This window comes from Ornithodoros turicata, chromosome 3 (genome assembly GCF_037126465.1).
Source record: "Ornithodoros turicata isolate Travis chromosome 3, ASM3712646v1, whole genome shotgun sequence".
NCBI lineage: Eukaryota > Metazoa > Arthropoda > Arachnida > Ixodida > Argasidae > Ornithodoros > Ornithodoros turicata.
Window position 1 is genome coordinate 44217853 of NC_088203.1, and position 17119 is coordinate 44234971.

Below are 17119 nucleotides of genomic sequence, written 5' to 3' on the forward strand. Positions count from 1 at the left end.
GAACAAAGAGAGACTGTACATTATGTGGGAGGTGTAACCCTTGGGGGCTTATGTTTCCCTAGGGACGTACTACCCCTGCCTCGGCCTCCTTTTTTCGTTCTTTGTTCCTTCCATGGGGAAGGATTGGGGGGAAGGCTTGACGATGATTTCTGCGACATGCAGTCATCATCGTCAACATCCATCGTGTGTGTGGCAGCCTGGGATGAGCCCCCTGTGAGCCCGTCCCAAACTGACAGCTCGCCATCAACCTCCGTAGAGGTTGTGGCCACTACTTCCCGGCTGCCCGCCTGAGCAGCTGGTGCCAGCGGAAGCAAGCTCTCCGCTGGCTTTTCTTGTGTGGGGTGGAGACCCAGAAGTCTGCGTCTCCACAGATTTCCGCAGTGGTGCCACTCCCCGGCGCACCACTTCGGAGAACGTGCCTTTTCTGGCAAATTCTACCTGTGTCTTTGCTTCTCTGTATGAGATATTCTGTGTTACTTTCTTTTTGAGTATTTCTTTCTCTTCCTGCCAACGGGGGCAGGACCTGGAATAGACTGGGTGGCTCCCTTTACAGTTTGCACAGCGGACTTCGTTTGCACAGGACTCTGCAGAGTGGTCCATGCCAGCACATTTTGGACAGATCGCCTGTCCTCGACAGACCTGCGAACCATGTCCAAAACGCTGGCACTTGAAACAGCGTCGCGGATTCGGGATATACGGACGTACATGGCAGTTAAGATAGCCTGCTTTGATGGTCTGAGGAAGCCTGTGCAGTTGAAAGGAAAGGACAATGTGCCTCGTTGGGATGTCTTTACCATCCCGACGCATCACAATTTTCCTTGCCGTCACAACGCCTTGGTCTTTAAGCCCTTCCTCGATCTCAGTGTCTGAGCAGTCAAGGAGTTGAGACTCTGAGATGACGCCCTTCACGATGTTAAGTGTTCGGTGTGTGGTCACAGTGACTGATATATCAGAAATTTTATTAAGTGAAAGGAGAGCGGAGCTTTGTTGCCTTGTGGTCACTTCAATTTGCAGATCTCCTGTGGTCAGCTTTCGGGCATTATAAGATTTCCCTATTGTCTTTTCTAACTCTCTTGCAATAGTGAATGGTGATACCTTAGCCAAGGGTTTGGTCTCGTCTTCGGAGTGGACTATGAGGAACCTCGCAAACCAGGGTTCAGGAATCAACTCGAGGATATGCATAGCTGGTGCATCGGTGCAGCGCCTCTTTTGGCGCCGATCATGTTTCTTTTAAATGAGAGGAATCCATAAAAAAGAAGACTGGTTCAGTGCAAGAGGTGTGTCGCCCACCATCGAGCCCAACGAGGGAACGTGTCCCACACGCTAACACCTGCCTCTGCACTATACCCAAGTACAGCTTCTGGAGAGTGAAAGACTGCCCAAGGTTGACCCTTGCCGCCAAAGAAGGTGAAAAGAGGAAAGGGAGAGAAGGAAGGAGACCAAGGAAGAGAAAGTAATGAAAAGTGAGATTTCGACTAGCTGAATAATCCTGGCCGGGCCTTCCAGGACCACCCGACTATGGGAAGCTGGGGCCAAAGCGGTGTGTTGCTCTCCCGGAGGGGCCTCTAAGGGTCCTAATGATCCTCCGGGGCCACTCAACCGCCAGGATCCCCTTTTCCCCAGACACGGGAGAGCCACGCACAGCTAGACGTGGGGGTCTCCCTTCCGCGGCGACCCAACCGTAATTGCGGGAGGAGGCTACTGCGGCTGCTGCCGGGCGATGGGGGCGCCACTTTCCCGACGCCGGGAAGCATGAAAGCGTCCTTGAATCGCGCAAAATGTGGATAAAGGACGGGAGCCGTACGAACGATCAACAACTTGTGACTCGTCCCGGTCCGGCACACGAGCACCATTGGATCGAATTATGCGGTGTATACGCTCATCAGTTCGAATTACCAGGAGTTTCTTCCCATTCAAATACATGTGTCTTGGACAAGACCCGGACGGGAGTTCTAATTAGGCAGTGTTTCGAATTAAGTGATTTTGAATTAACAGAACTCTACTGTATACACGATAGATACATCAACTGAAAGAGCATCAAAATCTGAGTAAACTGGTGCCAAGTATAGGAATGAGGCATATATATATATATATATATATATATATATATATAGATAGGGGAGAAAAGACACCAGAGACTGAAGTAGGGAGTAGGGGAAAGTTATTTATTAAGTTGGCATTTAAACTAAGGGTCTGGGGAAGTTTACGTTTCGGCGGAAGCTCCGCCTTCTTCGGGACTGAGACGAAAATCTATGTACAAGGTCTTTTAAAAGGTTACAAAAGTGTTACAAAAGGTTACAAACTTTTGTAACCTTTTAAAAGACCTTGTACATAGATTTTCGTCTCAGTCCCGAAGAAGGCGGAGCTTCCGCCGAAACGTAGACTTCCCCAGACCCTTAGTTTAAATGCCAACTTAATAAATAACTTTCCCCTACTCCCTACTTCAGTCTCTGGTGTCTTTTCTCCCCTATCTATATTCAACATCCTGGTCGTTCGAACCTAAATTTTGTAGCGTATATATATATATATATATATATATATATATATATATATATATATATATGCAGGGTCTGGGACCTGCACAGCAACATTTGCACTTGGCCTGCTGGCCTAGATACATACTAAAGCAACAATTTTTTTTTCAATTATATCTTTTAAATCTCCGGAGATATTCGTGTGCAAAACATCATAAGTGAAGCACTCGAATTGAAGGTCAGATTTTCCTCATTTTTTTTGCACAACACCTATTTGATAGCAAACACTCATTTTACCACTCTTATCACATATGATTAGGTACTATACATTAAAGGAATAATGAAACTCCAGGCGGTCGATGGGACATATGCCTGCCTGGTGTGTCGTGAAATCGGTGTATTCTTTGTAGCTGCAGTAGTTGCTCCCGCGTATGGAAAGTGCTGAGAGTGCCGAACTGTGCTGAAAGTGCTGTGCCAGAACTACTGAGAATGGTAGAATCAAGCATCACTTTTGTTTGAACTGGCTCCACTTAACTGACAACTTTAGTCTATCTAATCTCTGTAACTTGGTCATTGCACTTGAATGTCTAATTGCTAAATTTGGTGTGTCTCCTCTTACTTCATTTGTGCGGTGTATCTGCTGTTGGTCAAGCCGTGCAATATTGAGGATGAAGGTGAAGTGCCTGAATACAATTGAAGTAGATCCGTAGTCTGCCCAGCCGTCGTGCCTGAGCAGTTGCATCACTGATGGCGACGTTAAAAGACATTCATATGCGGTCTATGTACCTATGCCTGTAAATGCAATACACGGGTGCCAAATTGGTGGTGGTGTAGCGCTAATCTTGAGCTGCCTGTCTGAAAAAACTAAACACAGAATCAGTTACATGTTGGTGTCCTTTGATGCATGATGCATGCACATGTGAATGCTTAAGCACAACTAAGACCCGGTTTCACCAACGCCGATTAACACTGGAACCGAGATCAACGGTCCCTTAACTTGAATTTAACGCTTAACTGTACTTCACAAAACGGAATTAATGTTACTGAAACACTCATAACCGTCACTAACTAAAGTTTACAAAAAAGAATTGAGCGTTAATTTGAAGTTTTAACAACGCTTAATCTCGGTTTAAAGTTAACCAGCGTTGGTGAAGCCGGGCCTAAGTGGTTTACTTATTTTTAGTTTGCTTTGCTTTGGTACACACACTGCCTTGCAGATTATTTCTTGTGCTTTTTGTCCTCTCCTGTGTGCACACACTTCTGTAACATATTCTCACATGCATTATGCATATCAGAGGCTGTGCTCCTATTGTAGTTCATTAAGTTGTCTTTTAGACTTCTGCAAGTCTCGTCCCTTTATCTTTTGGCAGCTTCATAGCCAGGTATAAGCAACAACCCAAATTCCCTGCTCTTATGCCATTGTCACTTCTCACCTTAGGCTTTGACATAGCGCAAGTGACTTGCCGCTGCTGTCTGAAGTGGACGGACAGGTATGGACATACATGTCATATTGGTTATATATATATATATATATATATATATATATATATATATATATATATATATATATATATATCTTGAGAAGTTGGAGTTGGATCGGACGGCTACGTAATTATAGTTGAAATAAATGGGAGACAGAAGACGAAAGTAGGGGAAGTAACAAAAAAGGGGTTTATTAAAACTTAAAAATCATAAAAGTTAGGGAGGATGTCTACGTTACGGCGGAAGCTCCGCCTTCTTCGGGACAAAAGAGCTATATATCTAGCTATATATAAAGAGCTATCATATATATATATATATATACATCTTCACAAAGGTCAAAAACTTACTCTGAAGCGTCACTGGCCTTTAGTGGATTATGTACAAGAATTTGGCTTAGTAGTCATGTTTGTTGAATGCTGTGGTACTGAATATGTAAAGCCCTCGTGGTAGCTTTTGGGGACATGGAGGGCTTACGTCTCATGATACATCTCTTATGAAGTTTTGTTACCTTAAATTTTAGATTCACCTTGGCAAAGGAATTTTTGTTACCCATGAGCAGTGGGAGTGGCTCCTAGCACGCAGAAGAAAGAAGAAAGAAAGAAGTGGCTTTTCTGCAAAGAGGCAGTGAAAATGCTTTGGCCAATTTCTGAACTGAAGAACAGAAGCATCACAGGAGCTCCTTGTCGTCGCCTAATGCAGAGTGGAGCACAGGGCCGAAAGGCGTTGACACCAGTAAAGCTTGAAAGCTTGAAGCTGTTGCAAGTATCACTGTTTTTCTTTCATGGCATATAGATTTGTTGAATGTTCTCGGTGGTATTTCAGAAATGAGTAATTCCCTCCTGTATACCAGGGGTTCCCAGCCACTGTCGTTCCTCAGACCCCTTTCATAGGTTGTCAAGACAGCAGCCCCCCCCCCCCCCGCGCGCGCGCTTCAATGCTTACTGACAGAGTAATTTGGGGGCAAACAAACTGTATGATGTGCATTTATGTGTATGCACATATAATTGTCAAAGGATACTGCGTTAATATTTGTTGATGACCTCCTGATTAGACTGTTTATTAATACATTAACTGCAGACGTTTACAACTTTATGGATATTTGGCATTATAACTGATCAAGCGAGATGAACTTGCTTGACACTAATTATGAAAGTGAAAAAGCTTGGACACGATGAAATAGTTCGAACATCATTGCTGAAGCTCCCTACAGACAACAGTAAATGCGACACTTGTGACTGCCTCTTCGTCACCATCTCTCTGAATACGTGGAGGTGTACACAAATAGGAGCCCTGAAAATCATTTTCCACATCCTCCTTTTTTTGTACTTAACTGCAGTAGTGGAGACGATCCTGATTCACACTCATATGAAAGGAGGTGCATGGGAAAACCTAGTTAATTCAAACTCGAGGGGACAACAGTTTTTTCTTTGAATTATCAACTATGCAACATGTGTTCCAACGCAAAGTTCTGACCTGTAGTATATGTGGCAAGCATGTTTTGGCACATACTAGTGCAGGGCAGTACAGTATGGCTCATGGTATGCATCATAGGCGACTAATGTCACTATGAAGTGTGATATCATACATATGTCGCAACGTAGTGTGCCTTGGCATCAACATATAATTTGTAGGCAGTGCTGTCTGTCTGACTGATACCTTCGTACTTTACAGAGGCTTTTCAAGTGTACGTGAAGAGGACGTCAACAGATGTTGCAGAAGCAGACCGCCTCAAAGAGGTGAGCAGGCTCATCGCAGAAATGATAAATGACTTCAATAAATAATTTGCAGGGAAGTGGTTTGTATTTTTTGTACACTGCATGTATCACCACAGCCACATTCCATGCTCTATTTCCAATACACACCGTGTAAAGGTAATATAGCAGATTTAGGTCCTATAACTCCTATAATGCCTACACTTCCTATAACTCCTACAATCACTTATAGGTCCGATATCCAATAACATCATATGTGTAGGACCTATATAGGTTTTTAGTAGGGTAGGGCGTCCTTCCGAAAATTCCTGACGCCGACCCTCGTTCCGCGAGATTTGTCTCAGTGTTTGGGTTCGAACCTCCCTCTGACGGGCACACGTACTCAAAGCGGGCAAGGTATAGGAAGTTGTGACACCTTTTTATTTCTCTCCGTTCTCCAGTTAGGATCCCATGGCAACGGCGGCTTCCTTGTACATCCTAGGCAACACAAACCCTCGTGAAAAGAATGTGAACGCAATGGGGGCTTCGGCTCCTGGACAGGCGATAGTGAACGACTGGTTCCCAGCGGTGTGAGAGCTGAGGAGGTAGAACATAAGAGAAGATAAGGTAGTCCCCCGACGGTGCCCTGATCATTTCCCGCTCTGGTCTCCTTTTGGTCATGTAAACAATAATATAGGATCGCTCCCCGATGCTGCTCTGATCATTTCCCGGTCTGGACTGACCTTGGTCATGTGACCAAAATATAGGATCGCTCCCCGATGCTGATCCGATCACTTCACGATAATGAGTCACATGACAGGGGTGCAGCAACGTATTTCTCTTCCCAGACTGTCAGGCGCCGAGTGATGCAATCACGTAACCGACAGTTTCGAATCTGGCCGATGATGTTACTCGATCATCCAGCCGTGTTTGCACTGTCGGAATCCCCGTCGCTCTCGCTGCGAGAAACGAATGTATCCGGCCGTGCTCCCGAAACTTTCAAGGAACTCCAACATTTTTAAGCGATTCATCGAGTGGTAAGTGCTATTTCTTTTTGTGGTATTCCTCGCATTGATAAACGTTACTCATAGATGCTTTTCAACATGAGTGACACCGTTCTAGAAGGCTTCTCTCGAAATTTAGCAGCGCAGCATCGCATAGTTTCGATTTCAGTGATCGTGATCGGTTTATGCGTTGCTCTTAGGATAATGGACTCCGTTTTGGTGAAAATATGGTTCAGTAAAGTGTGGAATCGTTTGTATTGTGTATTTGACATCAAACGAAATGTAACCATTTCTCAGGACGACTGCGTACTGCAGCTGTGCTTTCCATCTCCTGCGTGCGTACAAAACTGGAATACTGGAGGACTTCAGCTCAAGGTTCGTTTTTGTACTAATTCTAAATAAAAAGAAAAGAAAAAAAAAACGAACCTCCGAAGTGAATAAATTATTCCGCTTTAATCCGTTTGCGTAATGTGATCGACGCATGATGTGTCAATTTGTTTGAAACTCTGAGTGTATGAAAGCTATCCTGATCTTTCATTCAGAATGTCATGCTGGACCATTACCAAAGCGTGCTTAAAGAAATGGATGCCTTGATGAAGGTATCACCGAAGTGCCCACCACCAGACCTCTGCCTCAGAGCCAGTGATGATGGTCAAGATTTTTCTAGCGGATCTTGTCATGTCATGCTGAAAACTGTAAGTTTAGCTATTTGGTCTGTATTCAATAACGTGTGCATCTTGTGGTGTGGTGTACTTTTCTCAGTGTAACCCTGACCTCATGCTACCTTCCACTTTCAGAATCCACCCCGCACTTCGGTTACAACACTATGGACCTATCGCGCTGTGATGCTTGCTTGAAAGGAATACAATCTGGTATGCTGTGGTGCTTTTCTTTTAAAAGGACTTCAGGTATCCATAATAAGAGGCCTTCGTAGCAAGAAAGCCACAAGAAAAGGCATCTTCTTGATACATTAATATTTCTCCTAAAGACAAGGGTACGAGTCACACTACATGTGCCATACTGCACTCTCAGAAAAAAGGGTGGAGCAATTAGACGTTTTAGGAGGTAATAGTTGTCACATATGTTGTGCCTAAAAGGTTGCAAAGTTCTACCTACTACCTCACTCTCTGCCACGAATAATAGGGTTACCGCTTCTGATTCGGTGAGCGAGGGGGGCGTACACCTTTTAGCTGTAATTTGGATGGATGATAATTTCTTTTACCACCTTTTTACACCCCTTATCAGACGCTATGTTGGCTTAGGAGGTAACTAAGGAAGTTACCACCTTCTCACACCTTTTTTCTTAAATTGTGGTTCCCAAATTGTGTGTATGTTGCCCTCGTATTAGCAAAGGTGCGCAAATATTTCTTCTATTTTCTTAAAGAAAGTATAGAACGATAATTACACATGTAGTACGGATTCTCAAGTTGTTCACGTGTTCCATGTTGTTGGGCGTAACTCGTTACCAGTAACTTGATTCTGTACTCGGCTTAGCTATTTTCAGTAGAGAGAGAGAAATACATGATGACGATGATATGGGGATGACTTCCGCTCATTGAGCGGAATGCTACCCCATTGCTATTGGGGGAAAATGAGAGGATGGTGATGAGGATGATGCTGACGACGCTGACAAGGTTTTAGAGAGAGTCGATCAGGCCGGTAGTTTGCAGGAATTTGATGAAGGGTCGTAAGACGGACATCTGCTTTCGTGTGTCCCATGGTCCCAAAATGAGTCTGAGGCCAAGGGGTCGGCTTTCAATCCGCGCAAGGTCGTTTGCCAACAAGTGACGCTCCCTCCTATAAGTGGCACATGCGATGATCACATGGTCCGCGGTCGCTGGCACACCACACTCCGGGCACAAGGGACTACTGGCACACCCTATCTGGTAACGGTAGTACGGCGAAAAGGCAACATTGAGCCGTAAGCGATGTAGGAGGGACTTAATGACGCGCGGTAGAGATGTCGGTAACCGACACGAGAATGTTGGGTCTACAATTTCCAGTATGGTACTGGCCGGGACATCCCGACGCCATTGTTCGACGGATGAGGAGGCAGCCCAGTCACGAAGAAGGGACCGTCTGTCCCCCCTTGGAAGAACAATCGGGACACACTTGCCCTGGTGGTGAGCGGCCGCTGCGGCAGCGTCGGCAACGTGATTGCCAGAGATTCCGCAATGACCCGGAATCCATTGAAAAGCGATGGTGTGGCCGTGGGCAGTTATGGACTTCAGTAGGCGTAGAATGTTTATCACAAGTGTGGCCAGTGAGCCGCGGAGACCTGAGGTTTTCAGGCATCGAAGAGCTGACTTGGAGTCCGTACAGACTACCCATCGCCGTGGATCGCAGGTGGCCGCATATTGTAAGAACAGCAGGATTCCGTACAGCTGGGCTGAGGTCGAAGAGGTGCGATGGGACAACCGGCAACCCCGGGTGAGCGGTATCGAGGGTACCACAAAAGATGAGGATGATGAAGTTTTCGTTGAGGAGCCATCCGTGAAGACCGTGCAGAACCCATCATATGCGGTGTCGATGAAATCCATAGTCAGTTGCTGTAGTACGAGGTCGGGGTAGCTCCTTTTGTTGTCCGTGATCCCTGGGACAGAGGCGGTGACGCTTGGCGACGGAAGTGTCCACGGGGCCGTGCTTTCAGCGGCGGGGCTGATCACGAATTTCGGAACGCGGGATTTGAATGACATTATACATCCGTGGATCGGCGTGCTGCGCCTTGCCCGAAGTTTCCGGATGAGCGGGTGGTGGCGATGGTGTGCAGTCAGGCGGAGATACTGGCGCACAGTTTCTGTGTTTCGGAGAACTTCAAAAGGGATGTCGCGGGCTTCCGCAACCACTAGCCTTGTCTCGGCCCCGCGGGGGACACCGAGGCACAGCCGTAGGCTCCGTGCCAGCATAGCGCGGATCCTCTCTGCTAAGGTGCTGGGGAGATCGTGAAGCACAGGCAGACTGTAGGCGACTGTGGCACGAATCAAGGCGTTATGCAGCATCAGGAGGTCCTTCTCATCGCGTGCCCACCTCATTCCAGCGAAGTGACGGATGACAGCGGTCCAGCGCTGAACTTTCTTCTCCATGCCATCGATGTGACGTTTCCAAGAGAGGCTAGTGGTTAGAGTTACGCCGAGGAATTTGTGGTGCTGGACATTTATAAGTGGCCTGTCCCCAATGTGCAGACGGCATCGTTGCATGGATTTGCGGGAGAAGGCGAGTGCCGCACTTTTCTCCGCTGATATTTCCATCCCTGCTCGGAGCAGGTAAGTGTGAATGCCGTCCAATGTAGCCTGGAGGCGTTGTCGAATGGCAGGGCGAGATGTACCAGTTGACCAGATGCATATGTCGTCAGCGTAAAGGGACAAGTTGACCTTCCTTCGAATGCAACTCTTAATGCCCGCCATTACAACATTAAATAAGATCGGGCTCAGGACGCTTCCTTGTGGAACACCCTGAGGGACTGGGAACAAGTCGGTGTCGCCTTGTGATGTGCGGACGAAGACGGACCGTTGTTGGAGAAAGTCCTGAAGCCAACATAGTGTACGATGCGAGAGACCAGCTTGGTACAGATCATGCAAGGTGGATACGTGACTGACCATGTCATACGCCCTTTTGACATCAAGAAAAACGGCGACGGAAATCTTCCTGCGCTGTTTACCAACTTGCACAGCTGTGACGAGATCAACTACAGAATCCATTGAGTTACGGTAACGGCGAAAGCCGCTCTGCTCCTGGGGAAAGAATCCATGGCTCTCAAGCCACCACTCAAGCCTCCGTAGGACCATTCGTTCCATGACTTTGCCCAAACAACTGATGAGGGTAACTGGGCGAAATGAAGACAGCTGAGACGGGTGCTTTCCTGGTTTCAAGAGCGGCACCACCTGACCTACTTTCCACTCCAAAGGGACCTGCCCGCTTCTCCACGAATGGTTGTACATGGCTAACACAGCCTTGAGGGACAGATTATCCAGGTTCCTAATAGCAGCGTAGGTGATACCGTCCAGGCCAGGAGATGACTTTCTACTCGAAGATGATATCGCCGTGAGGAGTTCCTCCATGGTGAAATCCATGTCGAGAGGGGGTATTGATGGCATAATCACCTGTTTCAGTAACTTTTTGCATAGCTCTTTGCTTTTGAGCTCCAGTAACTTCGTGAGGAGCTCTTTCCTTTCCCTTTTTCTTTTGTTTCGGGGATGGACGGTTAAGCTCGTCAAAGTAACTTGAAGAAAGTTACTTTTGTTCGATTATGGTCTACAAACATCGCAGGCTGAGTCCTCCCCCCATGACTTGATATGAAAGATGGCAAGTGCACGGCGCCACTAACGCCTGTTGTTACACGGTGAATGTTACAAATTATGTTTTAGCCGAGCATTAGGAAGCTCAGGTATCGCGCATCTTAACGATAAGCAGTGTATTGATAAAGATAGAGGGCATTGAGTAGCAGGATTAAAACCTGGCACGGTACGTATGTAGGCGACAACTCGTAGAGCACAAACTTGCTTTATGCTCATTTTTCATGTGCCTTATTACGAGATCAAAACCATCAAATCCCTCCCTAAAGAAGCCTATAAATGTAGGCTTCTTTTGTCGCAGCAGATATTGATATCATTTTTGTATATCAGGACTATTTTGAAACGTCTTGAATCGCCCATTGTGACAGCAAGGTCTGAATTAACCATATAGACAGGTCAAGAGCTGAAAAGTATACATATCGAGTAGAAAATAATTTGAAGGTAACCTGTTCCATTTCTAAAGTAGCTTAGGAACTCCACCTCAATTTTCATTATATTTTATTACGTGTAACTGCGTTTGAAATTTAGTTACGGGCCGGTTTCACGTCAGTTCAGGCAGGGAGGTCCCATCGACCTCCTGGGTCTTCAGTATTTTTTATATTTATAAGCTCATCGTATATTATGATCGAAATTTCTGCCGAATAGCTTTCGTGCAAAAAAAAAATCGAGAAAATCCGGCCCCGGATGTTTCAGTTTTGCCGTGTTTGCACGCGCATACCTCCCGAGTATTAAGAGATATTGTTGTGAAATTTTTTTATGCTGCTTTATTATGCCTACAGATCAGCTGTCAGAGAGCAAATTTTACCGCGCAGGTACAATGCTGTGTGCTATAAAAAATGGCGAACATGCCCTCTCGCGCACTTTTGTCCTAATTTCGACGCCTGATATCTCTGGCTATACATGTCCCTGATCGCAATACTTGGTGTCAGTTCACTCAGCTTTTAATGCTCTTTCATCTGATAGGTCTATCCTGCATATACTTCCTAGCGGTTCTGAAATAGACAAATGTTTAGGCATATTTCGAAATAAACATGGATTTTGCGCGTGTATTTCTCAAAAAGGTCCCACTTGATTTCGTATACATTTTGCAAGGATATGGCCCGATGTTAGGCCTTTCATCTAACGCAAAAACTTCTTCTGCAAAGGCGTATAGTGCTGATTGGCGCGTTAAAACGCGGCCCCATTCCGTACGAACGTGTCGGAGATATCTGCAGCCAGAGCAAGAAGTGCCGAAGTTTGAACAAAACTGCGCGGCAGAGCATGCTCGCCGCTTTTTATACGACACAGTGTTGCACCTGTGCGCCTAAGTTTGCGCTCGGAGTGCTGGCAGGTAGGTATACTAAAGCAGAAAAAAATTGCACTACGATCTTTTAAAACTCTGGATGTATACACGTGCAAACACGGCAAAATTGCAATAATCGAATTCAGGGCTGGATTTCCCGATTTTTTGCACGGAAGGTATTCGAACGATTAATTTTACCAATGTTGATCATCATCTGCGATGAGCGCCTAAATGTATATAAAAAATCATGAAAATTCAGGAGGTTCATGGGACCTCCCTGTCTGAGCTAACGGGGAACCGGCCTACAATTATGTTCTAGCTAACCTTTTCAGTGATTTCCATCTTTCAACAGTCTAACTTAACTGGCAACGAGTTCCAACTTCTATCTCTGTTCCATATAACCTGTGTTAAGTGAATATTTGTGAAGTAAATAGTACAAATGCGGGACTGGTGGTTATATACTTTCAATGTAACACTAATTTTTTTCATTGCTGGTGAAGCGATGCATTAAAGAACCCGTGTATCTTGTGCCTATGATGCAATAAAGAGTTTTCTGCAATAACATATTGATTTTTTTTTAAATCGCGCAAATTAACTCTTGTTTGGGGGGTATAGGAGGTACCCATAAGTGTGCATTGGCTGCACCTCGGGAAATCGTTAGGGTACGATACAGGCTGCCGATAACGGACCATTAATATGCCCGTGTTGCAAACCGTATGCCGGACCATGGTCGGGAGCCGACCCGGTCGGGTAGGTCCCCGCCGGCGCACCGACGTTGGGTCGTCGCGCTGTGCTGCATGGGATGGGGCGGTGGGCATTTTTTTGATATTGGGTGTTTCTTGGCGTAGGAAGGTGAATGAGGTCTCGTTTTGACGGGGAAAACGTCCTGTTTCCGACATCATTGTTGTCGTGCTCGCGCCGGTTTCCGTTCTCTTGATATACGCTCCGCAAGTCCGCGAGTTTAGTGCGCATGACGTCACGGTGACGTTTCTAGGACGCTCCCGATTGGCCGAAGGAACCATGTGCGCGCTTCAAGAAGGTAAACAAAGGCACATTCGATGCACGGAGTGCCCCTGGGAGGGCCAAAACAGCTCTGGTTTCTGTATTAGAGGTCCCACTTTTCGTTGGGAATGATCTTGGTTTATCGACGAAAGACAAACGAAAGGTTAACGCAATATATTTGCTGAAGTTCCAACTATTCGGCTCTCGTTGCTCGTGCGAGCATCCTGCAAACATTTTCCCCATTTTGTTCAAATTACGGTCTTGCGGAGTTGACAGCTATCTAGGGCGAACAGCGAGTGTCCTCGTAGACATGGTAAATTTAGTCACATGGCAGCTACAATGGTTTAAACTACCGTGAACGACAGGACGACGACAACCGTGGCTCAGCACGCGTAGGAACTTTCGTCTTCCACTGTGAAGCAACTGGAGCCTGGTGCAGTTGCACCCGAACAGACAATGATCATGCTCGTTCCTTGTTCGTTCCACTGTTATTAGGCGTTAGAACTACTATGAGACCACTCAAAACAGCACATTAAACTGTGACCTGCCGCGGCGCTCTTCGTCACTGCCACGAAAGCAGAGCCTTAGGAGTGCACCGTGTTTGAACACTTTCTGTAGTCAATGTAAATCACTGCACAACGCACACAAACACTCTCGCGGTCGTAGAATGCCGTTTGAACCCGCCAGCAGCAGCAACAGTTAATCGCGTTCTCCCACCGTCAGCGAATCCGTGTGCACTTTGGAAATAAATAAGTGACACTACATCCAAATGCGACGAAGTACAGTCATAAATGCAGCAGGTGTTTAACACCGTATCACTTAGCAAAGCGGAAAACACACAAAACGTATGGCGGGTTCCCTGCTGTTTACCTTTCTCAGGTTCGCACGTGGAGGCGACAGGGGCCTTGGCGAATGGGAGCGCGGCACGCCGCCGCGCACGTCATTTTACACCCTCGCCCTCTTCTGCTGCGCAGAAACGTACTTGCGGAACGTATAGCACGTATAGCGACAGTGGCGCTCCCAACGCCACACTCTGCATCCGCCACTGGCATCTCAGGCGACGTTGGAGCACCGGAGGTCAGCGGTCGCGTGTTGCCATCGTTCCTGTATGGGGGGTTTCGGCGTAGCGTTGGTGGCTCGGACTGTTCTGACTGTCTGTTTGGGCCTTGCTAGCGATGTCTGGACATGTTTCTCTGTTCGTACGCCTTAGAAGATACGACCAGAAGCCGTTGGATTTCGTGAATGAAAGGTTAGTTGAAAGGTGCTGTGCCATAATTCATGCCTGGTTTGCTTGGTAACATTCCTAGCATGTCGGTTCCTATTATTTTATGCACTCAGTGTGATTGCTACCCTCTTGAGTCCGTTAGCTTAAGCTGAACTCAATGTGGTTGTTGCCGTAGTCGTTAACTGATATCGTCACTTAACATCGGGTGAAGATGTCACATGTGAAGCTTCATTTGTTTAGTTACAAAGGGGAATCTTTGAATTTCAGACGCTTTTCACAGATTTGTTTCTGTGCACAAGACAAATGGGCTCTCGCACTCCCGACGTATGGGTAAGTTAGGCAACAGTTCATTGCAAAGATTTTTACTGAGTCGTGTTCCCTGCGAAACAGGTAGGGTGTGCACTTCACCAATGCAACTCCAATGTCTGCTTCATGGCAGTGCAAGCTTTTACAACCGTGCCCTTGAATGTAACAAGGCAAATAAACTGGATAACAGAGAAAGGTTTCCTGGTTCTTTTGCCACTATGTTCGCGTAAAGGTATTCAGCTTGTCATACCTACATTTTTCTAAGATCTGTACTGCTTTCACAATGTATCCTCCCCTTTGGTGCTTTGTGTGTAGGTGTATTTTGGTTCCCCACTATGTGTCACTGGATGCACCCTGTATAACCTTCACTTCTTATCGTCATACAACCGTTACCCGACCAGCGGCTTCTTCAACGTGGTACATAACCTTATGCTCTCTGCGTCCCGTATAAGCGGTCTCATAATTCCGTTGTGGCTCACGCAATCATGTGGGTATATGGATCACATTAGAATTGCATGGGACGTTTATACAGGATTGTTGGATATGGAGATTCTGGAGTTCAGACGCTTTTCACAGATTTTTTTCTGTGCACAAGTGTGGACGTATGGTCTATATAACTCATATGTCCATATGACACATACCCCCTGCTCAATAATGCCATATATATATCGGACCCGTATTTATTCGATATGGGTTTTTTCAATAGGGTAGACAAGGAAATAGACACAGCAGGTCGTAAATCATGCAGGCAATTCCATACTACCCTACAGTAGTGCATCGAGTCGGCATAGTCATAAAATGCTAATTTATAGCTGTAATCAAGGAGATGGTCATAACAGGTCATAAAGCATGCAAATATTCCCATACTATCCCATAGTAGTGCACGGATCAGTCGTGGTCATAAAGAGTCAATTTGTGGCTCTGGCTCTAAACAGGGAAATAGTCATAACAGGTTATAAATCATGCAGGTGGTCCCATACTATCCCGTAGTAGTGCACAGAGCTGTCACAGTCATAAACAGCCAACTTATAGCTGTAATCAAGGAAATAGTCAAAACACATTATAAATCATGCAGGTATTCCCACACTATCTTATAGTATGCGCAGACTAGTCATATTCATAAAAAGTAAGTTTATAGCTGTAAACAAGGAAATAGCCAAACAGGTCATAAATCATGCAACTAGTCTAATGCTACCACATACTAGTGCATAGGGTAGTCGCAGTTTTAAAAAGTGAATCTATAGCAATATATAATATCCATCTATAGCAATATAACAATGAAGTGGACATAACATGCAGATAGTTCCAAACTGTCCAATGGTAGTGCATAGAGCAGTCGTAGTCATAAAAGTAATCTATAGGTGTAAACAAGGAAACAGTCATAACAGGTCTAAGTCATGCAGGTTGTCCCATACCATCACATTGTAGTGAAAAGAGTAATAAAAATATAACCCGATAATTTACGATTAAATTCCACGGCATATGGGTTAAAACTGGAAGCACGAGGGCTAAATTTAGCAGAATAAGGATTAAATTCCACGGTATACGGATTAAACGTGGCGACATGAGGATTAAATTCCAAGGTATAAGGATTAAATCCGCGGTATGAAAATTAAATACGACGAGAAAACCAGTAGTTGTTACTACGCAGACTTGTGCACGTTACTCGCAAAAAGTAATTGATTACCGTTACTATTACTCTCGTGGCAAACGTATTTTTTTACCATCACTAATTATTCGGCTAAAATTGTAATAAAGTAGTGTGTAAATCCAGTAACGCGTTACTTTGACCATTACTTTCGATAATAATGTCATATGACTCATTAAAGTTCGTAAAATTATACATACCCTGGTCGCTTAACCAGATTGGTATTCGTCGCTTTTGTACAGGATAGGATCCCCAACAACACCGAATATCCTCTGGATGTACGAATAACGTCCTAACATCCGTGATGATTCGTACTTCCGATGGATATCTCTCAGATATAGTAGTGCATAGAGCATATCCCAGTAAACCACATTATTAACGTCTTGTATTAACATATTGCTGTATTGTATCTCGTATTAACGTCTATTAGACATATCAGAAAGATCCAAACATCAACAACACATTTAAGCTGTCTAGAAGACATCTTAATACGTCCAGCCTAACGTGGAATGGATGTACTATGGATCGTGGGAAGCTCATTCATAACTGTATAAATGGATATCCTCTGGATGTAACAGCTGGACATTTGTCGCATCCGGTGGACGTGCCTGTGAGGCATTGCGACGTCTAATATACGTCCAATCGATGTTCCTACTGGATTAACATACGATAATATAGACGTATGTTTACGAAACATTGTTTCGACTACCAAT

At 45.4% G+C, this 17119-nt stretch overlaps 1 protein-coding gene across 1 annotated transcript; it reads right to left on the reverse strand.

The window, feature by feature from the left end:
* Positions 1 to 243: 243 nt before the first annotated feature.
* Positions 244 to 1182, reverse strand: LOC135389410 (uncharacterized). The gene has a single exon (XM_064619462.1). It carries the CDS (start codon positions 1180 to 1182, stop codon positions 244 to 246), a length of 939 nt encoding a protein of 312 aa, XP_064475532.1.
* Positions 1183 to 17119: the final 15937 nt, after the last annotated feature.

Excerpts from the sequence above, each read along its gene's own strand:
- LOC135389410 (XM_064619462.1), bottom strand. The coding sequence starts at position 1,182 with ATGCATATCCTCGAGTTGATTCCTGAACCCTGGTTTGCGAGGTTCCTC.